This window comes from Vulpes lagopus, chromosome 6 (assembly GCF_018345385.1).
Source record: "Vulpes lagopus strain Blue_001 chromosome 6, ASM1834538v1, whole genome shotgun sequence".
Classification (NCBI taxonomy): Eukaryota; Metazoa; Chordata; class Mammalia; order Carnivora; family Canidae; genus Vulpes; species Vulpes lagopus.
Window position 1 is genome coordinate 87206161 of NC_054829.1, and position 15726 is coordinate 87221886.

A 15726-nucleotide genomic window follows, 5' to 3' on the forward strand; every position below is an offset into this window, starting at 1 on the left:
TCATGGACGCTTAATAAAAACAAATGCAGAAATAGACTTTGGCTGTAAGTGTATTATTTTAATAGCTTCTTAATACAAAAGAATATGTTTCCTAAGGGAGCTCTTGCTGAACAAACATAACCAATACACATTGTTACTATAAATCTCTTTTTTTTCCCCCCAGAAGTGGAACTAGCCTTTCTATTTCCGCCATTAGGCAAGAAAATAAAACTAGGCAACATTACAGTTATTTCTGTAACTGCTAAATTCACAATCTAATTTTTCTTGGTCTTGTATTTTTCTGCATACAGATACTGTTCTAATACTGTTCTAACTTCTTCACTACTATTTTTAATAAGTATTGTAATAAGCTGGTTAATTTTTTGAAGTCGATCATCATATGATAGCCTGCTATCCACAAAAAAACTTACAAAGGGGCAATAACCTTTTAGCAAGCCTTCCAAAGCTGTGGACAAAAATTTATGTCCTGGAGATGAGAAAAAGACATAAAATATCTTTTTGTTAATCCCTTTTTGTTTTTAAAGTACCAATATTGGGCAACCCGGGTGGCGCAGCGGTTTAGAGCCACCTTTGGCCCAGGGCGCGATCCTGGAGACCCGGGGTCGAGTTCCACGTCGGGCTCCCGGTGCATGGAGCCTGCTTCTCCCTCTGCCTGTGCCTCTGCCTGCCTCTTTCTCTCCTCTCTGTGTATTCTCATGAATAAATAAATAAAATCTTTGGGGGAAAAAAAAAAAAGTACCAATATTAACAAATTTCTCTCCTACCATGCTCAATCAGTTTTTAACCGTTTCACACTTTTGGAGAAAGGCAAGAGTTTCAGCAACTGGTTCTTAACACACACCGCCAGACACAATCAGTTTGCTCCAAGGCACTGATTTCTAAAAAACCAGATCTGCGTTCTCAACTTGGAGTTCACACACATTTTCACATCACCCTGGGAGGGACTAACTAAAACCTGGTCGCCTCCACTCAGGTTTTCTATTATTGTGGAGCAAATGTCCGTGCAATTCGCCACCGGCCGCCCAAAGGGTTCTCGCCGTTTACTCACTCAGCTCCCGGAGGCCCAGCCTCACCGAGGTCTCGATCTCGGAGTCCGTGTGCTCGGAGGCAGGGCGCTCGCATCACTTATATAGAGCGGCGCTGGCTCAGCCGCGCCTTCCTGACACCCTCCCGAGGAAGCCGCCCCTAACAATGGCCTCGAGCATCCGGACGGCGCTTCCAAAGCCTCCCGGGCGCCTTTCCCCGCGGCTTCCGCCCGACCCCTGCGCGCGCGATCTCCGCCGGGGCCGGGCCTCCCTCGGGCCTCCCGCGCGCTCGGGCCTGGGGACGGGGCTGCGCGCGGCCCGGCCGCCCACCGCGTCGGCGCTGCGGGGGTCGGCGCCCGCCCGGGGCAGAGCGAGGGCCGCGGCGCCCGGGGTCCCAGCCCGCCCGGCCGCCGCCAAGCGCCCTGCGCCTGCAGCCGCGCGCGGACGGACCGGGGCTGGCCCGGCTCGCGGGGCAGCGGGGCAGCGGGTCCCACCCCCACCCTCCGGCCGGCCCCAGGCCGCGGAGGTGACTGCCCCCTGGGGCAGAGGCACAAGCCCTAAACGCCGCCTCCGGGGCATGCACCGAAGGAGGGCAACAGAGGTGACTCATCCCGGCAATCACAGGACGCCACCCAGGCTGGTCAGCCCCTGCCCTGGTCCCTGCGCCCCGCGCCCGAAGCACCGGGGGACGCTGACACCCAGCGGTTGGCCGTTTGGTTTTGTTTTCCTGTCACAGGTCGGTCGGTACCGAATGCGTGTCTGAGACAGGTGAGTACGCCCCAGCTCAGTAGATTCCGGAGCTGAATCCTGAAGCCAAGGGACCCTGCGAGGGGGAAGTTGAATGGAAATAGTACTGAGCGCGCAGCCGGGGGCGCAGCGGTTAGGGCCGCCTTCGGCCGGGGGCGTGGCCCTGGGGTCCCGGGATCCGGCTCGGGCCTGGAGCCTGCTACTCCCTCTGCCTGTGTCTCTGCCTCTCTCTCTCTCTGTGTGTGTCTCAGGAATAAATAAGTAAAATCTAAAAAAGAAAGAAAGAAAGAAAAGAAAGAAAGAAAGAAAGAAAGAAAGAGAGAGAGAGAGAGAGAGAGAGAAAGAAAGAAAGAAAGAAAGAAAGAAAGAAAGAAAGAAAGAAAGAAAGAAAGAAAGGAAGGAAGGAAATATTACTGTGAACGGTTTAATTGTATTCTGCACTCTCCTTTAATAAATCCCTCTCTGCAGTACTTACTGTTCGGGTGGAAAAGCTGGGAAGTGTGCATATGCAAGAAAAGGTGTGGTTATCAGGCCTTAGGAGTGGGTATGGCTTTCCCAACATTTGCCTGCTGCATCTACTCTGGGAAATTAGTACTTGGATCTATTTTGTAGTTTGCACTTACTACCAAAAATCAAACTATTTAAAGCAACACTAGGAATTACTGTTAATTCGTAACTCCCTACAAGAAATCTTTCATCACGGAGCATCTGGCAGGCTTAGTATAGTGTGTGACCCTTGATTTCAGGGTCATGAGTTCAAGCCCTATGTTGGGTGTGGAACCTACCTTAAAGCAGAAGTTTTAGCTAGGAAGCCTAAATAAGAAATTAATTATGCACAATCCTTTTAGAATATTTAAAGTACCATACTGCATACTTTTAAAGGATTTTATTTATTTTATTTTTTTTTAAAGATTTTATCTATTCATTCATGAGAGACACACACACACAGAGAGGCAGAGACACAGAGAGAGAAGCAGGCTCCATGCAGGGAGCCCGACATGGGGCTCGATCCCGGGACTCCAGGATCACATCCTGAGCCAGTCAGATGCTCAACCGCTGAGCCACCCAGGCGACCCCCTTCTAGAGGATTTTAAAGTACGTATCCAGGATGTGCCCAAACACATGGTTTTTTGGATTAGAGTCCATTTAAAGACACTTAAACACTCATATACAAATATATTTATCACTTTAGCCAAGACTGAGAAAAACTTTTCAGAGATGGCTTTTAATAACTGTTTACAAAATTTAAAAGCACCACCCAAAGAACAAAACTTTACTGATATCAGTAAAGATTTTTTAATTTGCCAGCAAATTCTGAGGGCAATTCCAAGATGGAACTTATAAAAATGTAAAAAATACACATAAAATTGATAAAAGCAGAATGATAAGCTGAATATAGCATTCTGCAATTATGTAAAATGAAAACAAATCTAAAACTTAGAAAATAGCTGGCAATACAAGAAAATGTTAGTTTTCTGGGCTGTGACATTATGGTTCTTTTTTTTTCTTCTATTTTAGTGTAATTTTCTAAATTTGTTTTAATGCAGATATACAACTTTTATATTGGAAAAAGAATTGTGTTTAAAAGTAAATCAATAAAATGTCTGTTTGGGCAGCCCCGGTGGCGCAGCGGTTTGGTGCCGCCAGCAGCCCAGGGTGTGATCCTGGAGACCGCGGATCGAGTCCCCACATCAGGCTCCTTGCATGGAGCCTGCTTCTCCCTCTGCCTGTGTCTCTGCCTCTCTCTCTCTCTCTGTGTCTCTCATGAATAAATAAATAAAATCTTAAAAAAATAAAATAAAATGTCTGTTTTAGTCAGGAACACATACATATAAAGACACACGACAATACTTAAAGACAATACTTAAATACTTCACCTAAAATAGGGTTAAAAATCACTAAAACAAACAAAACTTTCTACCTTGTCTTTAGCCTAATTTTTAAGAGTTTGATTTTTCCATACTGTATATGCTAGCTAAAGTTACATTAATTCCTAATCTCACTCTAATTCTCTGAAACCGATTATCGCCATCAAATTCTGTTTAATAAAAGATTAAAGCCAGCATTTCATAAATGTACTGCATTGTTAAGGAGTCTAAAATGATTCTAAGTTAGGGTTTTATTTTGGGCTAATCATTTTTTTTTTTAAGATTTTATTTATTTGTTCATGAGAGACACACACACACACACACACAGAGGCAGAGACACAGGCAGAGGGAGAAGCAGGCTCCAAGCAGGGAGCCTGACATGGGACTTGATCCCGCATCTCCAGGATCAGGCCCTGGGCCAAAGGCGGTGCTAAACCGCTGAGCCACCCGGGCTGCCTGGGCTAATCATTTTCAAATGTCCTGTCCTCTCTTTTAGTGTTTGGATGTTTCAGGTCACAATATAGTGAGGGAGGAATCTAAAGATGACCTTGCTAATTTACAGATGAGTCACCCGGTACAAAGGAGACCAGTTTGACAAGGTCAAAAGTTAGAGGGGTGCATAGGGGAACTCACAGCTTCTGAGACTGCTGCTCTCTGTCCTCTGTCTCATAACCTCTTTTATATTGCCAGAAAAGAGTAACTGCCCAGTGTTGGTAGAGCCCCATAGATTCCCACTGATTGTGTTATTCTGGCATTTATTTTTCTCTCATTGTACTACCAAGCAAGATGAAAATAAAAATGACTTGTAACCCAGCAACCACATCCTACCTGCTTTTAGTTTCTTTCTGTGCATACGTATTTTCTCTAAAAATAAAAACGGGCTTATATGCAATTAGTACAGCGATAAAATGCATCATCTGGGGACGCCTGGGTGGCTCAGCGGTTGAGCATCTGCCTTTGGCTCAGGGCGTGATCACGGAGTCCCTGGATCGAGTCCCACATTGGGCTCCCTGCATGAGCCTGCTTCTCCCTCTGCCTCTATCTCTGCCTCTCTCTCTCTCTCTCTCTCTCTGTCTCTCATGAATAAATAAAACTTTAAAAAGCGTCATTTGTAGACTCAGATAATCTGCATCTATATCCTGGTTCTCCCAAACCCTGGAGATTTGCACTTGTACTACTTATTTGGTCTTTAGTGTTATTGGTAATCAGGGGAAACAATCTCTCAGGATAATTAGAAAAATTGATTGAAATAATGTGTATAAAACCCTGAACAGAATTATTAACACCGGTTAGCACTCAAAAATTGGTAACTATAATTATTTTGTAAACTGCTCCATTGTAAACTACAAACATGGTTCCCCTGTCATTCAGTATATTTCTATAACTTTAAAATGAATAGTTGCATGGTATTCCATTGTTTGTTATGTACCATAATTAATTTAACTAGTCTTCCTATTATTCGCAAAACATCCTTGTAGCATGTCATTGCACACATCCAGCTAAATTCTAGAAGGGGCATTGCTCAGGCAAAAGATATTGCACATTTAAAATTTTTTAATACAAAAAAAAAAAACCAACAAAACAAAACTGTTAATACGTATAACCAGATTTCCCATGAAATAATTCACGCCAAATTCAGTATTCCAACAATTTAAAAGGTTGCTTGTTTACCTGAGCTCTCACAACTACTGGATAGAATAATAATTTTAATCTTTTTAAATTTGATAGATGACAAATGGCAGTGTTTTAATTTACATCTCTTTGACTTAGAGTAAACTTTTTAATGTTTAATGATCATTTGTGGTTTATTCATAAATTTTCTATGTAAGGCCTTTTCCCATTTCCCTCTATTGATTTCTTAGGTTGCAGAACAAGTAAACAGAAGGAGTCTGAATCTTTGATAAGTATTGATCGACTAGGCTTTCTTTAAGGTAGCTGAAGTCACTGTTTTGTCATATTTTATGAGCCTTGCAATCAAACCACAGAATTATCAAAATTAGGATCTCATTTCAATCCTAATAGAAAGTGTTGGGACCATCTGTAGTCCACGCCTATAAACATACACTGAAGATCTTAAATGGGCACTGGCAGGGGTGAGGTGTCACCAGGTGCTTTTGTAGGCAGTATGTATGGACAAAAACAGACAAACAGGGAAACCGACATACTCATTCATGAAATCATTTGAGCCTCATTTTTTGAAAACTCTAAAAATAATTGGAAATTTTTATTTTTTTCTGCAGAGGGGGATGGTGGTAATATGCCTTCCTAAAAATCACACCAGTAAGGGACTTGCCTGTATGGTTTTCAGCAAGGTATTATTCCTTGGTGGAATGTTAACAACAGACACAGCAAAGTATACAAATCTGTTTAATGCTGATAAAGCGTATAGCTTATTATAAAAATGGCAACCAAGGCAAAACCAAGAACAGTATTCTCTTTTATTTTTTTTTTTAAGATTTTATTTATTCATGAGAGACACACACACAGAGAGAGGCAGAGACACAGGCAGAGGGAGAAGCAGGCTCCATGCAGGGAGCTTGATGTGGGACTTGATCCCCAGTCTCCAGGATCATACCCCAGGCTGAAGGTGGCGCCAAACCGCTGGGCCATCGGGGCTACCCCAGTATTCTCTTTTAAACAAAGGAACTTCCTGGGCCTGTAACTCCATGATCAGCTGCTGTACTAGAAAAGCTCCTATACAGACCTATGAGAAGCTCTCTTCATCCTTCTCATAAGATTTTCAATACCTTCCTAGCCTTTCCCAGCTGCCCCGAGTTCTTAGTTTATTTGCCAGCTTGGCCACCAAGGGCAAAGAGTTGGTGAGGACACAGTACCTTCTTCAGTGCTTACCCCCACGTGGTGAACTTCTCAGGGTCATAGCTTTCGCATTCACAGAGAATTCCCATTCATAAAGATAGAGAAGATTAGAAGGTTAAATAAATTCTAGAATGTGGTTTTGCTGAGTGGATAAGGCATAGAAAAATGGAGCAAGGAGTTGAGTGTGTGAAATGATTTGTCATAGGAAAGTGAAGGCAGGAAGAGACAGGTAGAAAGAGAACCCATGGAGGGGAGGCTAAGGAGCTGAACCATGAAGATGAGGTCACTGAACAGGAAATTGGCATCTAAGACTGGCATTCCAGGTTTTAACAAGGTCGCAGGGTTTAGACATGACAGTAGGATTATGAAGGTGGAAGAGAGGTACACTTATATCACTTTAGCATCTTAAAACATTTATTATCTCACAATTCTGGAGGTCAAGAATCTAGGGCAGCTGGCTAGGTTAGGCTCTGCTCTGTGTATTACAGGGCCAAATCGAAGTGTCAACCAGATGGGCTTTTACCTGAATGAGGGCTCTTATCTGAAGAATCTGCTGCTAAGGTCAGGTTATTGGCAGAATCCAATTCTTTGCAGCTTTAGGATTGAGATCCCTGTTTCCTTGCCATCAATCAGTGCCTCCAGAGGCTGTCCACACTCCTTCTTTTGTGACTCCCTTCATCTTTAAAGTAAGTTCTTCTCAAATCGCTTAAACTTCCCCCTTCTACATTTTAAAGGGTTCGTGTAATTAAATCAGGCCCAACCTGATAATCTCACTATTTCAGGGCCCACTGATTTGGGACTTTATTTATTTATTTATTTTAAAATTTATTTATTTATTCATGAGAGACATAGAGAGAGAGGCAGAGACACAGGCAGAAAGAGAAGCAGGCTCCCTGCAGGTCCTCAATCCCAGGACCCTGGGATCTCATCCTGAGCCGAAGGCAGATGCTCAACCACTGAGCCACCCAGGCGTCCCTGATTTTAATTTCCAGCATTAATTACAGCTGGAAAATTCCCCAGAGCAGTATCTAGAGTAGTGTCTGGTTAAATAACCAGTGAATGAACTAGAATCTTGGCGTTTGGGGGAGAAGGGAATCTTTAAAATTCTACCTACCCTTGGGGTGAAGTTGAGAAGACCAAAAACACAGAAACCAGGGTGACAGATTGATCATTTAAATAAACGCAGACTTTGGGGCACCTGACTGGCTCAGTCAATGGAGCAGGCAACTCTTGATATCAAGGTTGTGAGTTTGAGCCCCATATTGGGGCTCAAGAGATTACTTGAAAATGAAATCTTAAAAATAAATAAATAGGGGCACCTGGGTGGCACAGTCGGTTAAGCATCCAACTCTTGTCTTAGCTCAGGTCATGATCTCAGAGTCGTAAAATCAAGTCCCACATCAGGTTCCACACTCAGCACAGAGTCTACTCAGATTCTCTCTGCCCCTCCCTGCTTGCTCTCTCTCTCTCTCTCTCTCAGGTAAATAAATAAATTTTTAAATAAATAAATAAAAATAAGTAAACACAGATTTTGCCAAGATAGTGACCATCTTAGAGAGAAGGGAAATGCCTAAACCAGTTGTCAGATTCTTAAAGTCATGGAGAAGAGAACAGGTGGCATTAATACAAATGTGGTGTGTGTGTGTGTGTGTTGAGGGGGTAGAGGTGTTAAGAGCCCAGATGTGGAGCCAGGCTATTTTGGTTCATATAATTGGCTTTATATAGCAGACAAGAAACCAAAGAAGAAATAATTCATTTGGTTATAAAGTTCACAGAGGTAACCAAGCCCTAAAAATGAGAAGCAAGGGAAAAAATATACATGATTAGGTATTGATAATTAACCTGGAGAATATCAGGAAATAGGCTAAAAGGTTAAATGTTGAGAGTTCATAGGGCACCTGAGTGGCGCAGTCAGTTGAGTGTCTGACTCTTGATTTCAACTCAGGTCATGATATCGGAGTTGTGGGATTTAGCCCCATGTGGGGCTCTGTGCTCAGCAGAGAGTCTGCTTGAGATTCTCTCTCCCTCTGTGCTCAGCAGAGAGTCTGCTTGAGATTCTCTCTCCCTCTCCATCTACCTTTCCTGATTGTGCTCTTCTCTCTCTCTCTTCTATAAAATAAATAAATAAAATCTTTTTTTAAAATGTTGAGAGTCCAGCAGACTAAACTTCACATATTCATGTCTTTCATTTAAGTGAGCTTTTCTAATTGAAGTATAACACACATCCAGAATAAGTACAGAAAATCTCAGTAAACAGCTCGATATATATTTATAAAGTGAAAACACCTGTATATTTGCCACCCAGATCAAAAAAAATGTTCGTTATATGTCAGTTTTATCTCCATAAAAACAAACAAACAAACAAACAAAAAACCCAGAAAACTCATGAATAGTGATAGAAGTCAAAAAAGTAGTCATCTTTGGAAGGGACAGTGAATCCAGTGGAGCATGGAGATTTGGGGGTATTGATAATAAACTACAAACGGGGCAGCCCAGTTGGCTCAGTGGTTTAATGCCATCTTCAGCCCAGGGCCTGATCCTGGAGACCCGGGATCGAGTCCCATTGTCGGGCTCCCTGCATGGAGCCTGCTTCTCCCTCTGCCTGTGTCTCTGCCTCTCTCTCTCTCTCTCTCTCATGAATAAATAAATAATTTTTAAGTTAATTAAGTAGGTTTCATCATTGCAGAACATGTATACAGCATTTACTCATGAAACCTGTCCCCCAAGAAGCATCTCAAAGGTTCTATTCTAAGAGAATACTGAGAAATGTGAGAGAATCTTCTGGCTGGAGCCAAATTGTGGAAGCCTCGAATGCCACGCTAAGGAATTTAAACTTACCTTGAGAGTGAGAAACTAATGAAAATTTAGTGTAGAAGGATGACATTATCAAAGTGGTGTTTTAGAAAGATTGATCTGTTCACCTATAGGATGGTGGGTGATACGGGAAGGCGAAGATCAGTCTGGAAATGAACAAAATTAAGACTGAACTAGAGCAACAGTGGAAGAATTTCTGAGGAAAGAGGCATAAAGGAAACACTGTGAAAGACGAGTTTATAGTACCTGGTAACTGATAGGAATTTGAAGCTGAAAGACAAAGGAGCTAAGCTGACTACAAGATCTTGAACCCGAGAAGCCCAAAACCTTATGGGTGGTTAATGGAATTGTGAGAAAGTAATGCCTTCCCCCTCCATCTATGTCCTAAATATTGCCTCCCTCAGGGCCTTGAACACAACAGATAATGGATAAAAATTTATCGACTGGATAATAAAAGTGAGTTTATCATATGCAATTCAGGGGCCTATCCACCCTTACCTGTATCTGCCAAGCTGTAAAAATAGAAGAGGGTTTCATCAATGGCTGACCTCTTTCACATGATATATTACTGACTACTATAAACACTTTATTGCCTGCAGAGGGAAGAATCTGTTCTTGGCAGCAAACGAAGTCAAAGGGTAATGAGCATTAAATGACATATGATTCGTCATACTTAAGATTTTTTCACATATGGTTGTCATGCTTAATATTATGATAGATGAAGTCAGCAAAGTCAAACACCTATAACTTGGCCCAGAACCCATATTAAACCAGAAAACAAACATCCATTACTCTATGTGTGACAAAGCCATTAGCCAATCCAGATGTACCCAGGTTTTTTCTCACCTCTGGAGCTTTTACTATTTGACCCTTTTGTGCCTCAATTTCCTTGCTCACATTGGGGGTGATAATACCCATGTCACAGCGTTGAATAAAGATAAGAATAAAATGATATGTATTTAGGGGCACCTGGGTGGCTCAGTGGTTGAGCGTCTGCCTTTGGCTCTGGTTGTGATCCTGTCCCCCTTCCCCACATTGGGCTCGCTGCAGGGGGCCTGCTTCTCCCTCAGCCTCTATCTCTGCCTCTCTCTCTCTCTCTCTGTGTGTCTCTCATTAATAGAAAAATAAAATCTTTAAAACAAAATTATGTGTATTTGGAAAACAGAAGGTAACCTCGATTTTCACCCAATGTCAATCATAACAGCTAATAATTATTGAGTACTTGCTCCTTGCCAGGCATGTTCCAAGTGCCTTTAAATTTTGTGAGTTGGGCAGCCCCGGTGGGGCAGCAATTTGGCGCTGCCTGCAGCCTGGGGTGTGATCCTGGAGACCGGGATCGAGTCCCACGTCGGGCTCCCTGCAAGGAGCCTGCTTCTCCCTCTGCCTGTGTCTCTGCCTCTCTCTCTGTGTCTATGAATAAATAAATAAAATCTTATAAAAAATAATAAAATAGGGATCCCTGGGTGGCGCAGCGGTTTAGCACCTGCCTTTGGCCCAGGGCGCGATCCTGGAGACCCGGGATCGAATCCCACGTCGGGCTCCCGGTGCATGGAGCCTGCTTCTCCCTCTGCCTGTGTCTCTGCCTCTCTCTCTCTCTCTCTCTCTCTCTCTGTGACTATCATAAATAAATAAAAATAAAAATAATTTTAAAAAAATAAAAATAATAAATAATAAAAAATAGTAAAATAAATAAATAAATAAATAAATTTTGTGAGTTTTTTTTTTTTTAAACCTCACCTAATCCTCACAACAATGCCCTTAGGTGGATTGTATTAACAACTCTATCTTGCAGATGAATCTGAAGCATAGTGAGATTAAGCTATTTACCCAAAGTGATACAGCTCCTAAACAATTTAGGCTCACATTTTGGCTCTTTACCTGAGTGCTGATATAAGAAATAATGACACCATTATTTCCTGTAGGAACTACTAAGAAAAAATAAAATTGGAGAAAGAAGGTGGAATGAATTTGCTCACCCTTCACACATATCAACATAAAAGAGGAAAAACAAGAAAGTCTAGGAGTTGCAAATCCAAGATGGTTATCTCCATGACAGAAACCCCCACTGGTAAGAGTTTAACTAAATATTTCAGGTTGAGGGACTTGGGTCTAGAAGTAGGTAGTAGGGGTAAGGAGTTTGTCTAAATAAAAGGAACTCAAAGCCCACAAAGCAGAGGACCAGAGTTAGGCACTGTCTGAAGCCTAAGGTGTAGATGAGCCTGGCCACTTATAAAAGGGTGGAGATGGTGAGAGACAGTGCTGTTCAACTCTGCCTAGGGATGTGTACTGTGTTGTGTGAGTGGGGAAACTGAGGCAGAGACACACCGCATTGGCGGGGAAGCCCATCTTGCCTCCCTAGTGCCTCTAAAGATCTCCATGCCTCCTCTCCATAAAGGGGGCAATGGGCCCTGGAGCCACTGGAGTGGACCTTTGGCTGTGAAGAGCCTGGTTTCACCAGTTGCCCTTGGGGCAGTCTTCAACACTGTTGGATAAGCCCTGTGCTCCCACTGCTCCCTGCTGAGTAACAGGGCTTCCCCACATGAGATTCATCCTCAATAAAAGTGTGTGAGATTCAAGCTACTATCCTGGCCTTCCCAGCCTCAGTAGTTTATAAGACTGATAATGAATTAAATCATGTTAATTCTAAAAAAAAAAAAACGAAGTCACAGCTAGACTCTAGCTATGGGCGGCTTCATTTACAGCAAACAGGAAGACTCGTATACACCCTGATGGGCCTTCTGACTACTCTTCTATCTCTCTTAGCCCTTACATATTTTCCACATCTTTGTCTCTCTGTGTTATATCTTAGATAATTTCTTCAGATGTATCTTCTCTATTCTCTATAGAGTTGTATTTATCTTCTATCCATATTCTTAACTTCAATGACTAGGGATCCTTTTAATTTTGAAAAGTAATATTTTGTTCTTCTTCAGACTGGTTTAATTATTTGATAGTCTCCTATTCTTGTTCATGTTTTCAATATCTTTTTTTTTTTTACATTTTAATGTACTTCACGCAGAATTATTTTTCATTTTAATTCTGATAATTTTATCTGAAGTCTTTGTGTTTCTGGTTTTGTTAACTATGGCTTGCTTGATGTTTGTTTTATAATTGTTTAAGTTTTTTAGACAATCTTCCGGTAGGAATTCTTTGAGGCCTAGTTGAGGGTACATTCATCTGGAAAAGTCTGGATTTCCTTCTCTCTGAGAGACACCTAGCGATATTATCCATCCTCAGAGCCTTTAAATTATAGGCTTGTGTTTTTGGATCATGCAAAGAATTCATAAAGAATATACCCAAAGGCGTAAGATTTGACCAGTGGCTGCAAGTTCTCAGGGAACTTTTTTTTCTTCTTTTTAAAATGTCAATTCATAGCGTAGGCCAAGATAGCAATGTTTTCTTGTGGTCTACCTTTGAAGGGTGGGTTTCCTTTCTAATTTGCCCTTTCTAAGGGTATGCTTCTCCATTATGCTTCTATTTTATGTGAATTCAAGGCTTTGGCCCCATCCGTTCTGTGCAATGCAGTTCAGATCACAATGACCACGGTATATCTCAAATACCCAAGGGCTTTAACAATTAGCTTACCTGCCTGATCTTTGCTCCATTACTGAGCTTAACGGACTTGATGATCTAAAAATGGGTTTTAATATTTAATCAAGTATTTTTAGATATTATGTAGCTGGGTAGTTTCAGAGTCTTTAATGCTGCAATAGTGCTGGAAATAAAAGTCCTCAAATATATGTCATCTTTTTTACTTTTTCATGTTATTATGGAAAATTATACACATTTCACAAGTAGAAAAAAATATGATGAGCCCCAATGTACTGATCAGCAACTAGTGGCCAATCTTAATTTTATTCATATTCCCCTTTTCTCTCCCATTCCCACAAATTATTTTTAAAGAATGCTTTTAAGTATTTATTTATTTATTTATCTATCTATCTATCTATTTATTTATTTATTTATTTAAAGGGACAGAGAGGACTCCAGTGCGGGGGAGCGGCTGAGGGAGGAGGAGAAACTGACTCCTCACTGAGCAGGAAGTGCAACTACCCAGGGCTTGATCCCAGAACACTGAGATCCTGACCTGAGCCTGAGCCCAAGGCAAATGCTTAACCCACTGAGCCACCTAGGCACCATCCTACAAATTATTTTGAGACAAATTTCAGATACCAAATAATTTTATTCATAAATATTTTCATAATGCTCCCACACACACAGAGGATGTTTGGAAATGTCCAGTGACCTTTTTGTGGTCATAATGTTTGAGGGTTGCTATTGTCTTGTAATGGTCATAAGCCAAGGATGGAAAACATCCTGTAAAATAAGCAGCAGTATCATATCCAAGAAATCATTGCCAAATCTAGTATCATAATGATTTTCACCTCTGTTTTCTTCTAAGGATTTTACTATTTTAGCTCTACCTTTGGGTCTTTGATCCATTTTGAGTGTTTTCTGTCCATGGTTTATGGAAAAAATCCAACTTCATTCTTTTGCATGTGGATATACAGTTTTCCCAACATCATCTCTTGAAAAGACTATCCTTTTCCTATTAAGTGATCTTTGTACACTTGTTGAAAATAAATTGATCATGTAGGCATGGGTTTATTTTGGAGCTCTTTATTCTATTCCATTGATCTATATGCCTGACCTATGCCACCACTACACTGTTGTGATTATACTAGCCTGGTAGTAAATTTTAGAATCAGAAAGTGTGAGACTTTGTTCTCATTTGCAAAACTTTGTTCTTCATTTTCAAGATTATTTCAGCTATCCAGGGTCCCTTGAGATTCAGAAGCATTTTAGATGGGTTTTTCTATTTCTGCAAAAAATGCCATTGGGATTTTGGTAAGGATTACATTTAATCTGTAAATCATTTTGGGTAATGCTGTCATCTTAACAGTATTAAATATTCCAATCTATGGTTATCTGTCTACTTATCTATGTTTTCTTTAATTTCTTTCAGTAATGATTTGTAATTTGCAGTGTAGAAGTCTCTCACCTTCTTGGTGAAATTTATTCCTCAGTATTTTATTGTTTTTTATACTAATGCAAATGCAATTATTTTCTTTTTTTTTTTTTGCAATTATTTTCTTAATTTTCTCTCTCTCTCTCTCTCTCTTTTTAAAGATTTTATTTATTTATTCATGAGAGACACAGAGAAAGAGGCAGAGACACAGGCAGAGGGAGAAACAGACTCCATGCATGGAGCCTGATGTGGGACTCCATCTGGAACTCCAGGATCACACCCTGAGCCAAAGGCAGGCTCCTCAACTGCTGAGTCACCCAGGCATCCCTGTTTTCCTAATTTTATTTTCAAATTGTTCACTGACACGGTATAGAAAAGCAAGTGATTTCTGCATGTTAATTTTGTAGCCTGCAACTTTGCTGAATTCGTTCATTAGTTCTAACAATTTTTTGTGTGTGTGGAATCTTTCGGGTTTTCTTTTTTTTTTTAAGATTTTATTTATTTATTCATGATAGACATAGAGAGAGAGAGAGGGAGGCAGAGACACAGGCAGAGGGAGAAGCAGGCTCCACGCCGGGAGCCTGATGCAGGACTCGATCCCAGGATTCCAGGATCGCACCCTGGGCCAAAGGCAGGTGCCAAATCGCTGAGCCACCCAGGGATCTCCTCTTTCGGGTTTTCTATGCATAAGATCATACCGTTGGGTGCCTGTGCAGCTCAGTTAAACATCCAACTCTGATTTCAGCTCAGATCATGTCAGGATCATGAAATTGAGCCCTGTGACGGGCTCTATGTTGAGAGTAGAACCTGCTTGGGATTCTCTCTCTTCCTCTCCCTCTGCCCCACCTCCACCCCCAAAAGTGCATGCTTTCTCTCTCTTCAAAAAAAAAAAAAAAAAAAAAAAAAGATAATACCATCTATGAACAGAGATAATCTTACTTAATTTCCAATTTGGAGTTATTTCTTTCTCCTGCGTAATTGCCCTGAATAGAATTTCCAATACCATGTTGAAAAGAAGTGGGAAAAGGAGGCATCTTTGTCTTATACCTGATTTTAGGGGTAAAGTTTTCAGTCTTTCACCACTGATATGATGTCAGCTGTGAATCTTTCATATATGGTCTCTATCATGTGGAGAAAGTTTCCTTCTATTCCTAGTTTATTCTTTCTTATTATAAAAAGGTGACAGTTTTGTGAAATATTTTTTCTGCAAATATCTGGTACACAAGATGATCATGCAGTTTTTTTCCCTTCATTCTAATAATGTGGTATAGTGCATTGATGTTTTTCATAAGTTGAACCATCTTCACACGGTTAAATCCCACTTGGTCACAGTTTATAAACCTTTTAATAAATTGCTGAGTTCCATTTGCTGCTAGTATTATTATGTTAAGAATTTTTGCATCTATATTCACAAAGGATAGTAGTCCATAGTTCTTTTTATCTTTTAGTGTCTTTGTGTAGTTTTGGTCCCACACCTTCTCTTCAG

General features: G+C 41.2%; 2 protein-coding genes across 5 annotated transcripts in view; one reads left to right on the forward strand and one right to left on the reverse strand.

The window, feature by feature from the left end:
* The window catches only part of ABCG2 (ATP binding cassette subfamily G member 2 (Junior blood group)), a 144493-nt gene that overhangs the window by 76281 nt on the left and 52486 nt on the right, over window positions 1-15726 (reverse strand). Inside the window, exon 1 of one of the 3 annotated variants that reach the window (XM_041757893.1) lies at window positions 1074-1327. The exons of 1 other annotated variant lie outside the window; for it this stretch is intronic. Coding sequence is in view for 1 of the 2 variants with exons in the window: in XM_041757891.1 (XP_041613825.1) it covers window positions 1049-1122 (74 nt within the window). In the remaining variant the exon portion in view is untranslated. Of the gene's footprint in view, window positions 1-1048; window positions 1328-15726 lie in introns of those variants that run through there. One more of the 3 variants, XM_041757891.1, reaches the window with a different exon arrangement.
* LOC121492744 (collagen alpha-1(I) chain-like) lies at window positions 1192-13976 on the forward strand. 2 transcript variants are annotated; one of them, XR_005988268.1, is made up of 3 exons: window positions 1586-1793; window positions 11194-11339; window positions 13244-13976. XR_005988268.1 is itself a non-coding variant. In XM_041757897.1 (2 exons), exon 1 carries the CDS (start codon window positions 1192-1194, stop codon window positions 1786-1788), a length of 597 nt encoding a protein of 198 aa, XP_041613831.1. In that variant the 3' UTR covers window positions 1789-1793; window positions 2684-2718. The 2 variants fall into 2 exon arrangements, 1 of the variants encoding a protein (XP_041613831.1); XM_041757897.1 differs by lacking the exons at window positions 11194-11339; window positions 13244-13976 and adding an exon at window positions 2684-2718 and having other exon boundaries at window positions 1192-1793.